The 15635-nt window shown below is 39.0% G+C and overlaps 1 protein-coding gene across 1 annotated transcript; it reads left to right on the top strand.

The window, feature by feature from the left end:
* Positions 1-3239: 3239 nt before the first annotated feature.
* Positions 3240-13920, top strand: LOC121381605 (cytochrome P450 302a1, mitochondrial-like). Its single transcript, XM_041510941.1, has 9 exons — positions 3240-3555; positions 4187-4418; positions 5862-6052; positions 7206-7398; positions 9490-9652; positions 10086-10252; positions 11818-11896; positions 12416-12619; positions 13807-13920. The coding sequence occupies exons 1-9, from the start codon at positions 3240-3242 to the stop codon at positions 13918-13920; spliced, it is 1659 nt and encodes a 552-aa protein (XP_041366875.1).
* Positions 13921-15635: the final 1715 nt, after the last annotated feature.

Raw genomic sequence — 15635 nt, 5'->3', positions numbered from 1 at the left:
AATAGAAAATTTCATGTTTTTTGTTAGATATAAGTTGTAGAAGCATCACGAGGGGTATATGGCTTTTTATGTACCCTCTGTGTGTTCTTTTACTCTGAGCCGAAGGCGAGGGGTTAAAAGAGCACACAGAGGGTACATAAAAAGCCATATACGCCGAGACATGCTTCTACAACAAATTTATCTTGCCGACATGTTAAATCATATAGCCAAATAATCAAATAACGCCAGACAATAATTGTTAACAATTTATTAACGGAGCCGTACCACGCGGACGCGAACGAAACCACTTGCCAGTGACGAAAAATAGTTCCATCGATAAACGAGTTTTTAACTTCAAATGTTTGTAATACGAAATTGTCTGAAACAGATATTAATAACCCCCCCCCCAAAAAAAAAAAAAAACACCTTTTTTTTTTATCAGAAATGTATGTAGTAAAAAAAATAAAAATATTAAAAATAAAAAACAAAAAAAACCACTGTTGCTAATCGCGCATTAATACAATAACACCACGACCGTAATTAGGTGGCCCAGTTCAACATTGCAGCTTTTAAAAGTATTGAAAGTGTATTTTATAGTAAAAATAAAATTAATTATATATACTTGATTGATTATCAATGTTATTTATAATCTAATTATTGCTTTAGCATTAACTGGGGTGGCTGGAAACTTGGAAATTACAGACGGGGTATAAGAGAATTTGGCTCCGCCCACAGGGGTATAAGGGATTTGTCCAACTTCAAACAACCAATGAGATTAAAGAATTTTACATGAAGGCGAGATTTAATATGATTTATATCTCATCTCGTGAAGTTTGCGCAAGCACGACTCGTGAGATATGATTGAAAACTTCACTCGATGAGATATAAATCACATTTGATAAAAAACAAACATAAAATATCCTTTATACATTTAACAATGCGTATAATGCTTATAATAAAAAAGTATCGGATAGATTGGTAGAGAACGTTTGTTGGAAGTTATCAAACAATCGCTGTATAGGAATAAATATATAGAAGGTACTCCCCGAGTGTCTTGTGATATCATAATTTATCAGCACGAGTTGATAAAAGTATGAAATCCGAGGTTTGCCGAGGATTTTATACTTTTATCAACGAGTGCTAATAAATTATATCACAAGACACGAGGGGGGTATTCTTTTTATCATCCATTATCATTCTTTTCATTTGCGACAGTTGTAAACAATGTCAGTAATGTGGGTTGAATGTCAGCGGTCGACTCGTTAACTAGCAGAACGGCAGTTTAGCGCTGAAACAAACACAGTGACGTAACAAAACATTGTCTTGTGATTAAAATTTGACCAATCAAGATTATAAGAAGCGATATCTCCTGCGGAGAATATCGCAGGAGATATCACAAATTATAGTGCCAGGTATATCTCCTAAAAAAGCCTTTAATGGATGATAAATAGTAAAATCTTAGTAGTTCCTTCTTTAAAGTCATTGCACTAGTTTCCAAAACGTGTGCGAATTTTGGCATAAAATACATTTGCAGCTATTACAAATATCGCGTTGACCAACACCGATAATTGAATGAATACTAGTATTTAACGACACTCCAGCTAGACGATAACTGAAGCAAGAAGTTATGACTAACATACACTTTAATGTCTAAAAAAAAAAAAAAAATTACAAAAAAGAAAACAATTAGAACTGCATAATATACCTAGGTCATTAATTTTAATTCATGTAACAGCTACGTAAATACGATTAACTGTTATACTTCGAATCGATTTTAAAGTTGGTTGTTGAGGGATTAAAGTTGAAAATATATTCTCTATAAAGAAAAAAATACATCTATTTCCAAAAATTACTTATTTTTGTGTTGTGTAAATATGTCAGTGCTTCCTTAATCTGTGTCAAAGGCTGTTTAACGTTTACGTAAAAGGGTTTAAAATCCCATGTGGCGAGCTCGATACACGTAGAGTAACGTCGTCATAGCCGTGTAAATTAAGCAAAGACGTCATTGCATCGTCCAGATCTAAACATGATGTTTGATTTGTCACAGCTGACCTAATGCCACAGAAACCCGCAGAGGTATAACAGTATGTTGATACTAGGATAAAACAATTAGCTAAAAGTGCCGCAAGGGCATACATTTGTAAGTCACGGGCGTTTCTTTTAAAAACAAAGAACTCATGTATATTTTATAGCATAGTCACCTTTTTGAGGGTCAGTGTTGACTGGTTTTTATTTTGTGTTCTGGACGACGTATATGCAGGTGAGTATATGCTATTTCATACTCGTTTACTAGGAGATGGCCAAAAGTGGTCAACCAAACAGCTATGGCTTATTAATATATATGTCAAAATAATAATAAACTGCAGTTTAAATACATTGTTTTAATGTATAGCAACACACAAGACACACAAGACGATGTAGATGCAGATGTAGATGTAAACTATAGAATTTCCACGTAACCAAGACAACAAAAGAACAAAACTAGTAAACACCACATTACCTTTTACCTTTAAAGGAAAAATTCAAATTGTTTTTGTTTTAAATTTGTATGTACACTTTGCGTTTTGTAAATTGATTTTATACTCGGTTACCTTTTTGACCTACTACATTGTGAAAGAAATCTACACATCCATTTATAATTAAATCTTACTGGCCATTTCAATGGTGACGGCGATCCTAAACCGCGTTTATTAAGTGAAACAATCCTACCTCTTACGATAACCTCAGACTGCCAACTGTCACGACAGAGTTGGCCCACTAGCCGATTTCCCGACTTTTATGACTGTCCAGTTGCTAGTCAGAGCACACTTACAACTCGATTCTTGTCGTATACAACGCTTATGACCGATTAGTTGTTAATCTGAGCGCACCCACAATAAGTCGAGAGATGGAAAAAAAATGCAACGCAACCATCGAGTTGGCCAACTTCGTCGTGACAGATGATAGTCTGATCCTAGCATAAAACATCAGGTAGTCGTGTTAATAAATGTTAAAATATGCAAACGTAGCCTTGTAGAAATGAAAAAATAAAAAAATAGCATATATAAGACATAATAGATTCGTTAACATTTTGTTCCTTGATAACCCAGTTTTTAACAGTTTCACAGTGACGGAACACGTCTTAGCACTTCCAATATTCTGTCATCAAAGTATTGGGTGAACATCTTTGGAAATTAACTTTGAATGTCTTACAATCCTCATTTTCAAAGACACATTAAACAATATATATATATATATATATTACAAATCACAGATTGAATATGAAGATTACGACAGATATTGTTCGTCAGGCGGTATTTGGAACGATTCGTCGCCCTCTGGTGAGACAGATTCATGTTGATAGTCTGGACCCACTAGAAACGGAATTGGAACTGGAGCACGTGCCCAACAACCTGAGGACGAAATCCTCCAAGAACGTGGACACGGCCCAGACTGCAGCCAAAGACACAGCGAAGGCTCTCAGAGACTTGGAATCAGACAGGATTCGGAGAAAAGTGTCAAATATAGCAAACAGGAAAATTCCCGGACCACCGAGTATTCCACTCCTTGGAGCACTGTGGCAGTATTTACCTGGAGGTAAGCACCACATTCTTGTTAATACGAATACGAATATCTTTATTTGGATTGGCGATTATTTCACAGCGTGTTACACTCATAAATACATTACAGTTAATTAACAGCAATGTTAAAAGTAAATATAACATTTTGAACATTGATTGTAAACTTACTTAACTTAGTACAATGGTGTCAATTTAATGGCTCGTACCAGGCAGTGCCGTAGTATGTACTGTCCTGTCTATACAATGGTGCATATTCTCTCTAAGACTATATATAAAAATTACCAAATGTTCGACATCCAATAGGTCAGTCGTTATTAGTATTGGCTGCTGAGTAATCTATAATCAAGACGTTATAATAAGTGTTAATTACTACATGTCTTCTTGTTCCAGCCAGTGCACCACGACTGGTATATCAAAGACCGTGGTATGTACTACCCTGTCTGTGGGATGGTGCATATAAAAGAATCCCCTTACTGCTAATCGAAGAGAGTAGCTCATGAAGTGGCGACAGCAGCTTTCCTCTCTCTATCTGTGTGGTCCTTATCCATATGTCTGACGCCATATAACCTTAAATAAAATGTGTTGAGTGCGTCGTTAAATAAAACATTTCTTTCTTTACTACATGACTTGTCTTTCCTTTCACACAGGCAGATACTATGGAATCGATCTGAACGAAGCCATAAAAAGTAACCATGCGCGGTATGGTGACATCATCAAAGAAGAAATAGTCCCTGGTTTCACCCTTGTCCGAATGTTTAACCCCAGCATGTTTTCAGACGTGTACAAGGCAGAAGGCGACAACCCAGAAAGAGCACTATTTTCACTTCTCAAACGATATAATGACGTCAGGAATGACGGAGTCCAGGGACTACTTACAAGGTAGGATGCATAAGCGTACGAAACGTGTGTGTGTGTGTGTGTGTGTGTGTGTGTGTGTGTGTGTGTGTGTGTGTGTGTGTGTGTTCAACTGCCCCCATGTGCTGGGGTAAATCCTGAATTCGGGCAAAAACTATAAAGATATTCGGACAAAATGAGATGGCCTGAGACGTTTTTACCATGTATTTTCACCATTCCAACCACAATATTAGTAGTTCGTTTGCAACCCTATATAACTGTAGTAAACTTATGTCTCCATGTACGCGTATGTGTATGCGTATGTGTATGCGCGAACGTGTGCGTACGCGTATGCGTAATGACTGTCACAACATGTAAGTGCCACCGAAATATGAGATGGGGAAAAGTTATAATAATAATAACAACAACAACAACAACAACAACAAAAATAATAATAACAATAATAAATATATAATAACAACAACAACAATAATAATAGTAATAGTGATAATAATAATAATAATAATAATATTGTTGAAAAGATTGAAATCACGAAAAGACGCACACAATGTTAATTTCAAATTTAGCGGGGAATTCACCGATGACGTAATTTTATGGAATTTACGTGTCTATACTGCGTGAGCGTAGAGAAAAATTCGTAACATGTACCGATTCTGTGCGTACGTTTGTTTTACGCAGACGCAGACGCTCACGCATACGCATACGTACACACGGAGACATCACAATTTAAATACATAGAAACTAATTTTTAAATACGCACACGTTCGCGCATACGCATACGCATACGCGCACATGGAGACATAGCTTAATGCTAATATGAATAAATGTTGTTATCCACATTCAGGCATTTTCATTTAATTGGGGCAAATAGCAGCCTGTCCCCTACAAAACTGAGGGCTCGTACACAGACACAGACAGACAGAGAGAAAGAGAAAGAGAGACGAGAGTACATATTGCCTATAATAAGCACTGGGTCTCCAATAAGCGCCGGGTCTGTAACACTTTGCAACAAATAAACGCCGGGTAACACAGCCGAAAACTCATTACTCCCCGACATCATTTAAAAAAAAAAAAAAAACTTATAAAAAATAACGGGTCCCTTTTTATTACTTCGCCGGTCTCCAATAAGGGCCCGGTCTGAGACCCTTTTGAAATGAATAAGCGCCCATTAGAGGAACTACGGTATTCCACGACACCCCAAACCAAGTGTTTAAGTATAACTGGCCGACTTTACAAACACTGTTTTGGTCTTAAACGCGTGTACCTACGTTCATTTACAATTCTTAAACACCTGTGTTTAAGAGAGAGAGAGAGAGAGAGAGAGAGAGAGAGAGAGAGAGAGAGAGAGAGAGAGAGAGAGAGAGAGAGAGAGAGAGAGAGAGAACCCTACCCAGGCTTCGTAAATTCGTTCCTATATGCCGATGAACGCTTAAACGGATAGACATTACTGTCGTTTTCTGTTTGCAGTCAAGGAGAATCATGGCGGCGTCTGAGAAGAGAGGTCCAGCAGCGCCTCCTGCCGCCCAAAACCGTGGAGCTGTATCTCGACGAGCAGGGGGAAGTGGCGGACGACTTCGTACAGAGAATCACGGAAGTTAGGGACCAGGAGGGGCGGGTTCACGACTTCCTGCCAGAGATCTACAAATATGCAAGTGAAGGTATGTAGTGCCCTGTAATAAAAACTGCCCTGAATTGTAATACTGACTTGAATTGTAATAAAACTGCCCTGAATTGTAATAAACTAGCTGACTTGAATTGTAACAAAGAATTGACCTGATTTGTAATAACTAGAGCTGCCTTGAATTGTAATAAGATACCGACTTGAATTGTAATAACACAAAAATGGAAAGGAACGTGTGCTTTCTTTGATGGAACACTGCACCGCATTTCTTCAGTTTGAGGCTGTTGAGTTTATTGTATTTAAGACAATCATTACTGCCACATAGGCTTCTCCTTTCGACTATCAGCAAATATGTTTGTGGACCCACTGGGCTATTTGTCATTACAGTCAGTGCTCCACAACTGGCATGGTATATATTAGCTGTTAATCGCTATGAGTAGCACAAGGAGTGGAGGTAGCATGTTTTCTATCTTAGTACCCTACAACAGGCCCCTCCAAGACGGGGCTGCGTGGGTCAGTGTTCGTGGTTGTGGCCCTAGTTATGGGGGTTGAAGGAGGGGGGGGGGGGGGGGTAGGGATATGACTGCTCCCGGCTACGCTAGTGTATGCAATGTCCCAGGATGGCATATTCACACCTGGACGTTCATTGATCACATCTAGATTTGACTTGTACTTCGCCAGTAATTGTGACCATTTCATGGATTCCAAACACTAAATTAATGTTTTGTGTATGCATAAGATATTGACAAAGATTGACAACAAATAACGAAAAAAAAAGAAAAGAAAGAAAGAAGAGAAATGCATTTGGTGGTATTAGAAACATCAAGATGACCAAAAACACCTCGGATGTAAGGAAATGGATAATCTAAACAATAAAATCTAAATAGTGTCTAATTTCAATATAAAAAGGCTCCAATAATGAAAAATATGAGGTAATTAGGCTCTGTCACTTTAACTATAGACAACCGAATTGCTATCATGACTGCAATTTTCGCTATTGTTATAAATCAAGCGCGGATTCGGAGGGACAGAGCTGGTCGATGAGGTTTGGACACCCTGCTCACGACTAAAACATTGTTCCACTTAATTTAAAGTGTATTCTCCCTTATACCCACCCTGCAAAAAACACAAACAAACAAATCCTTGATCCGCGCCTGAAATGAGTTGTTTTGCTATTTATTCGGTTCCAGCTGTAGGTACTGTGTGCTTCAACCAGAGGCTGGGTCTGTTCGGGAAGAACGCGGACCAGCACAACGACTTCCAGCAGGCGGTCCACACCTGCCTCGAGCTCACCCAGAAGGAGCTGTCCATGATTCCCCTCTTCAAGGTCATGGACACGTCCCTCTTCAGAAGATTCGCCGAGGCGCAAGACACTATCCGGAGGTAACTCTGTCTTATATGTGTTCCGCTAAAATAACGACACCACTAGAGCACGTTGATTTCTTAATCATCGACTACTGAACGCAGTCTTGTAGTAAACCCGCTAAATTGTTTCATTATACATGTACATGTATATCTTCTTTTTATGACAGTTGTGATATGTTTTAATATATGAGTTGTAAGTTTGAACCTGTATATAAGGGTCACCTGTCTATAACGGCCACTTTTGTCAGGTCCTTTGGGAGGCCGTTATATACAGGTTTGACTATGTACTTTCCAACAGACAGAATAGTACATCCTGTATATGTAAAAGTCTATATAACGATATCACTAGAGCACACTGATTTATTAATCAACGGCTACTGACACGTTATCTTGGAGTAAAACTGCTACATGTTTTCATATGCACCTTCCAACAGACAACAACACACACATCCTGTAGATGGAATAGTGCATATAAAAGATTTATTAATCAACGGCTACTGACACGTTATCTTGGAGTAAAACTGCTACATGTTTTCATATGCACCTTCCAACAGACACAACAACACACACATCCTGTAGATGGAATAGTGCATATAAAAGATTTATTAATCAACGGCTACTGACACGTTATCTTGGAGTAAAACTGCTACATGTTTTCATATGCACCTTCCAACAGACAACAACACACACATCCTGTAGATGGAATAGTGCATATAAAAGATTTATTAATCAACGGCTACTGACACGTTATCTTGGAGTAAAACTGCTACATGTTTTCATATGCACCTTCCAACAGACAACAACACACACATCCTGTAGATGGAATAGTGCATATAAAAGATTTATTAATCAACGGCTACTGACACGTTATCTTGGAGTAAAACTGCTACATGTTTTCATATGCACCTTCCAACAGACACAACAACACACACATCCTGTAGATGGAATAGTGCATATAAAAGATTTATTAATCAACGGCTACTGACACGTTATCTTGGAGTAAAACTGCTACATGTTTTCATATGCACCTTCCAACAGACAACAACACACACATCCTGTAGATGGAATAGTGCATATAAAAGATTTATTAATCAACGGCTACTGACACGTTATCTTGGAGTAAAACTGCTACATGTTTTCATATGCACCTTCCAACAGACAACAACACACACATCCTGTAGATGGAATAGTGCATATAAAAGATTTATTAATCAACGGCTACTGACACGTTATCTTGGAGTAAAACTGCTACATGTTTTCATATGCACCTTCCAACAGACAACAACACACACACTGTAGATGGAATACATCAACGGCTACTAGATGGGTAAAACTGCTAGTGCATATACCTTCCAAAGACAACAACACACACATCCTGTAGATGGAATAGTTATAAAAGATTTATTAATCAACGGCTACTGACACGTTATCTTGGAGTAAAACTGCTACATGTTTTCATATGCACCTTCCAACAGACACAACAACACACACATCCTGTAGATGGAATAGTGCATATAAAAGATTTATTAATCAACGGCTACTGACACGTTATCTTGGAGTAAAACTGCTACATGTTTTCATATGCACCTTCCAACAGACAACAACACACACATCCTGTAGATGCAATAGTGCATATAAAAGATTTATTAATCAACGGCTACTGACACGTTATCTTGGAGTAAAACTGCTACATGTTTTCATATGCACCTTCCAACAGACAACAACACACACATCCTGTAGATGGAATAGTGCATATAAAAGATTTATTAATCAACGGCTACTGACACGTTATCTTGGAGTAAAACTGCTACATGTTTTCATATGCACCTTCCAACAGACACAACAACACACACATCCTGTAGATGGAATAGTGCATATAAAAGAACTCTTGCTGCTTTAGTAGTAGAAGTACCTATGTGGCGGTACAGGGTTTCTCTCTCATTCTTTCGACGCAGTGTCCGAATGATAATTCGTTAGAAATCAAATGGCCATGGTTTAAAATTTGCTGAGGTATCGTGGAACAAATTCCTTTCCTTTTCTTGGCGTGTAACACGGAGTGTTCTGGTTTAATGCAAGGCAACCTATCAGACAATTCGTCCTTTTTTTCAGGGAAGCTCTGAGCAGCATGGACAAAGCCATGAAAGAGATTCCAGGTGCAGACGCCGACAAAGAAAGTATGAATCTAATCCATTACCTGATCACAGCGTCCAAACTGACCTTCCAGGAAATATTCACCTTCATCAGCGAGCTGTTTTCAGCAGGTGTTGACACGGTGAGAGCGGCCTTACACTGGTTGTTACCAAATTATGTAGGGAGAGGCCTTAATATAGGCATTTGCCTGTTGGCCAATCCCAAATTTGATTTGCTAATAAATATTGTTTAAACCAAATTATTACTTGATATTATGATAATATGATGTACATTTTATAAAGACCCTTTATGTGAATACTAATGTGAAACAAATATTACATATATTGGAACACTTCAGGATAACTGATGTCTCATTTGGTATCTGCTGTTATCAATGCATTTTGATAGCCAATATCTTTATTTATATTGATAAAAGGTCAATTCTACATAGCCACTGGTGATATACTAAAGAACTGAATGGATTTAATTAGTGGATATGCTTTTAATTGCTACCTTTTGTTTTAAAGATAATAATTTCTATGTTTTAGAATACATTTTTGTATATCATTTTGCAGACTGGGAATTTCATGGCCTTTAGTCTCCATGCTCTAGCAAAACACCAGAATGTTCAAAAAGAACTGCAGAGAGAAATAGCGGACGTTACGTCCGGTCGCTCGACTATCACGGCAGAGATGTTGAGGGAGATGTCGTACCTCAGAGGGTTTTTAAAAGAGACGCTCAGGTAAACATACACATATCTTCTTGGAGCAACAGTCGCTCAGGTAAACGCACACATATCTTCTTGGAGCAACAGTCGCTCAGGTAAGCATACACATATCTTCTTGGAGCAACAGTCGCTCAGGTAAACGCACACATATCTTCTTGGAGCAACAGTCGCTCAGGTAAATATACACATACCATCTTGGAGCAACAGTCGTTCAGGTAAACATATACATATCTTCTTGGAGCAACAGTCGCTCAGGTAAACATACACATATCGTCTTGGAGCAACAGTCGCTCAGGTAAACATATACATATCTTCTTGGAGCAACAGTCGCTTAGGTAAACGCACACACATCCTCTTGGAGCAACAGTCGCTCAGGTAAACAGACACATATCTTCTTGGAGCAACAGTCGCTGGTAAATGAAACTACAACAATTTTAAAACTGTATCAATTTATCTGTAGCAACATTCACTAGTAAATGAAACTGCATCATTTTAAAACTGTATCAATTTATCAAGTCTGATTTAAAGGGGTGGGATGGGGATGGATAATATAGGGTCTTCATAGCTAGAGAAAGATTACACTTGGAAGTGAAACTAGCACATGTTCGTAGGGTTTTGTTTTGTGGGAGGTGGCACTTATTTAAAGAGTTTTGAGATTTAACAGATGCCTACATCCAATCAAGGTTGAGACATGCCCCCCTCTCCTGGGCAGTTCTTCTGACATCGCCAATGGATGTGTTCATTCTAGGGCGGTGGTTCGTGCCCTCTACCTCCGATAGTCATGGCCACATCGCCAATGAATGTGTTCATTCTAGGCGGTGGTTCGTGCCCTCTACCTCCGATAGTCATGGCCACATCGCCAATGAATGTGTTCATTCTAGGGCGGTGGTTCGTGCCCTCTACCTCCGATAGTCATGGCCACATCGCCAATGAATGTGTTCATTCTAGGGCGGTGGTTCGTGCCCTCTACCTCCGATAGTCATGGCCACATCGCCAATGGATGTGTTCATTCTAGGGCGGTGGTTCGTTCCCTCTACCTCCGATAGTCATGGCCACATCGCCAATGGATGTGTTCATTCTAGGGCGGTGGTTCGTGCCCTCTACCTCCGATAGTCATGGCCACATCGCCAATGGATGTGTTCATTCTAGGGCAGTGGTTCGTGCCCTCTACCTCCGATAGTCATGGCCCTGAACTGATTTTGGCCCTATTAAACATTTTGTAAGACGTATCCATGGAATAGGTTTTCACAATGGTTGTGCCAAAGAGGGAAAACATTCCAAATGCGTGTAGTGTGTTTTGTTTTGGTTTGGTTTTGTAATGGGTGTTTTGTTTTTGTGTGTATTTCTTTTTATAAAACAAGTCCATTGAGTGAATGCCAATCTGTTGTGAAAAATAGTTTTCAATAAATAAACGATAAAGAGAACAGGTTCTTCCTAACACCAATGAAGTTACATAGATGACTCTGAACTCAAGATTTTTGACATGAAAGTAAACAAGCTCAAAAATGTGCTGTATATGATTATGGTTGGTTTACATTTGTTTAAGATGATTTCAATAAAAATTTGAATTTCGTTTTCAGAATGTATCCTGTGGCACCAGGTTTAGGCAGAACTTTAGCCAAGGATACTTCATTTCAAGGATATTCCATTCCAGCTGGGGTAAGTATGAATGTACAGTGTGTTAGTGTGATTGTGCTAATAACATCGAGAATGCATTGTTATATATAACGTTTGGTTATACATCGATTGTATTCTTCCTACGTGTATTAAATATGTAAACTATTCGTGGGTTTTTCGTCAATCCGTCCCAACCAATGCCCTACAATTGGTATATCAAAGGCCGTGGTTTGTGCTGCCCTGTCTGTGGGAAAGTGCATATAAAAGATATCTTGCTGATGATGTATATATATATATATATATATATATATATATATATATATATATATATATATATATATATATATATATATATATGGTTTTCTCTGACTTCGTTTTACAGTGATCAAATGTTTAACATACAACAGACGATGATTACATACACCAAAACATTCTAGTTATCTCGTTAGAAAAACAAACAAACAACAACAACAAACAAAACAAAAACAACAACAACAACAACAACAGCAGCAGCAGCAGCAGCAGCAGCTACTTTAACTTTTATCTTCCGTTGTATTTCAGACCAATGTGGTGCTGCAGTGCGACATGACTGGCCGCGACCCGCGGTTCGTGAATGAGCCGCACGTGCTGAAGCCGGAGCGCTGGATGCGGGAGAACGGGAAGGAGCCGATCTCGCCGTACCTGACCATTCCGTTCGGGCACGGGCCGAGATCGTGCCCCGGCAGGCGACTCGCGCTGCAGGAGGTTTCACTCGGCATCATAAAGGTTGGTCTGAAACTGAGGAAGAAAGGAAGGAAGGAAATGTTTTATTTAACGACGCACGTAACACATTTTAGTTACGGTTATATGGCACCAGAGGCATATGGTTAAGGACCACGCAGATATTGAGAGGAAACCCGCTGTCGCCACTTCATGGCGAGAAATAGCCCAATGGGCCCACCGACTGGGATCGATCCCAGACTGACCGCGCATCAAGTGAGCACTATACCAATGGGCAACCCCCCCCCCCCCCCCCCCCGCCTGAAACTGAGAGTCTAATTAAAACAAAATCTAATGCCAGTGCACCACAACTGGCATATCAAAGGCCGTGGTCTGGTGGGACGGTGCATATAAAAGATCCCTTGCTGCTAATCGAAAAGAGTAGCCTATGAAGTGGCGACAGCGGGTTTCCTCTCTCAATATCTGTGTGGTCCTTAACCATATGTCTGACGCCATATAACCGGAAATAAAATGTGTCGAGTACGTCGTTACATAAAACATTTCCTTCCTTCCTAATGCTAGCGTCAGACTGTCAACTGTCACGACGAAGTTGGTTAACTCGACGGTTGCGTTGTAATTTCTCCAACTCCCGACATACGACGGTTGCGCTCAGATTGACAACTCATGGGGTATACGACGAGAATCGACTTGTAAGAGCGCTCAGACTAGCAACTGGACAGTCGTAGAAGTCGTGACAGCAGAACGTTGGTCAACTTTATGTTGGCAGTTGGTTGTCTGAGCCTAGAACTACTGGCCACGTCGAGGTTAGTGTGTCTGAACTCACAGGCGATCTAGCTCAGTTGGTAGAGCACTCGTCTGAAGTGCTTTAATCGTAGCTCTGAACCCCCCTCAGTGGACCCATTTTCTGATTGGGGTTTCTCTCGTCACAAACAGTGCCCCACGACTGGTATATCAAAGACAGGGGTATATGTGTCCTATCTGTGAGAAACTGCATAAAAGAGCCGCGTTTGCTGATGGAATAATGTAAGACTTGGTGTCAAATATTCTACATCCATTAGCCCTTGTGCTCTAGTGTTGTCATTAAAGAAAACGCATATTATCTGTTTGAAATTATGACCTTACTGACACTGCTCCTTGACCTAAGTTAACAGATCGCCCACGTTACAATCACTTCCTATCCATGTGATCCACGTCGGAACTAATTAAAACGTTTTTTTTTGTTTTTGTTTCAGATACTCCAGCAATACAGCCTAGGTAAGAAGGATCGTGACTTGTCAATCAGCATGAAGCTTCTCAACACGCCGTCAGAACCGCTGTCTTTCGAATTCATCCGGAGACGAGACTAGTACCACCACCTCTTCTACCGGTCCGCCATTTTGATACTTTTTAATACTTGATTGTCGTTAATTTAAAAAAAAAAAAAATAATTATGGGTCATCACTTTTTAATACTTGATTGTGGTTCAATAATGTTTAATATATAATTGTGGTTTAATATGTTTTGGTAATTAATTGCGGTTCAATACTTTTTAATACTTGATTGTGGTTCGATACTTTTTAATACTTTATTGTGGTTCAATACTTTTTAATACTTGATTGTGGTTCAATAATTTTTAATACTTGATTGTGGTTCAATATGTTTTAATACTTTATTGTGGTTCAATACTTTTTAATACTTGATTGTGGTTCAATACGTTTTAATACTTGATTGTGGTTCAATATGTTTTAATACTTGATTGTGGTTCAGTACTTTTTAATGCATAATTGTCATTCAATACTTTTTAACACTTAATATTAGTTCAGTACATCAAGATTCATAATTGTGGCTTAAGACTTGTTTATAACATAAATATGGTTCAATACTCCTGAACACATTTGTAATGTGGTTCAATACTCCTAAACACATAATTGGTTCAATACACCTTAATGCATAATGTGGCTCAATACGTTTTATTACCTAATTGTGGATGAATACACAATTGTAGTTCAGTACTTTTTAACACTTAGGGCTGTTCCCGAATTCATCACCACCCACAGACAGAGTTGTTGAACAGACCAATAGCCCGTTACACCTAAACCACTAAATTTCACCTTGTTATTGTATAACAGCTTATTTACTATGTATATACCCGCAACATTCTGCTACCGGTATTTTAAAATGTGGTCTTTTGGCAAACACATTTTCGTCTACAAAATCACCTGTACGTTTCAATAAATATTAAATTGAAACTTTTAATTTTCCGTTTTATATTGTTATATTCAAAAGAACAATTACATGTGTGAGTGCTGTGTGTGCGTGAGTCTGTGTGTATACACGTGTGCGTGTGTGGATGTGCGCGTGTGAATGTGCGTGCGAGCGTGTGTGTGTTGCGTGTGTGTGTGAAAGACGAAACGTTCGTACAGGCTATTTGTATCACATACATATTTATATTTATATTATGAAAGGGATCATGTCACAATTTAATATTGCTAAAGAAACGACGCTCTGCCTCGGATTGGGCCCCTGGCTTCCCAGAGAGACCGAACCCTGGGTCGGACATGCTCGAAACCTTCGTGGTATATGAGCATGTTAAAGTATTACGCATGCACTCCAACTTATATCGTCTCTACCCGAACGTCACCCCAATCTCTTCATTCAATTGTCTGGTCAGTTGGCCCATTGGGCTATTTCTCGCTCCAGCCATTGCACCACGACTGGTACATCAAAGAACGTGGTATGTGCTATCCTGTCTATGGGATGGTGCATATAAAAGATTCCTTGCTGCTAATCGAAAAGAGTAGCCCATGAAGGGGCGACAGCGGGTTTTCTCCCTCAATATCTGTGTGGTCCTTAACCATATGTCCGACGCCATATAACCATAAATAAAATGTGTTGATTGCATGTCTTCGTTTTTGAATTTTATTTTGTTTTGTTTAACGATACCACTAGAGCACCTTGATTTATTAATCATTGGCTATTGGATGTCAAACAATCGGTAATTTTTACATATAGTCTTACATTTTTCCATTAGTAGCAAGGGATCTTTTATATGCACCATCCCACAAACAGGATAACACATACC

The sequence above is a fragment of the Gigantopelta aegis genome, chromosome 9, assembly GCF_016097555.1.
Source record: "Gigantopelta aegis isolate Gae_Host chromosome 9, Gae_host_genome, whole genome shotgun sequence".
Classification (NCBI taxonomy): domain Eukaryota; kingdom Metazoa; phylum Mollusca; class Gastropoda; order Neomphalida; family Peltospiridae; genus Gigantopelta; species Gigantopelta aegis.
Note: the sequence above shows the minus strand (reverse complement) of the source record. Positions and strands in the feature narration are given on the sequence as shown.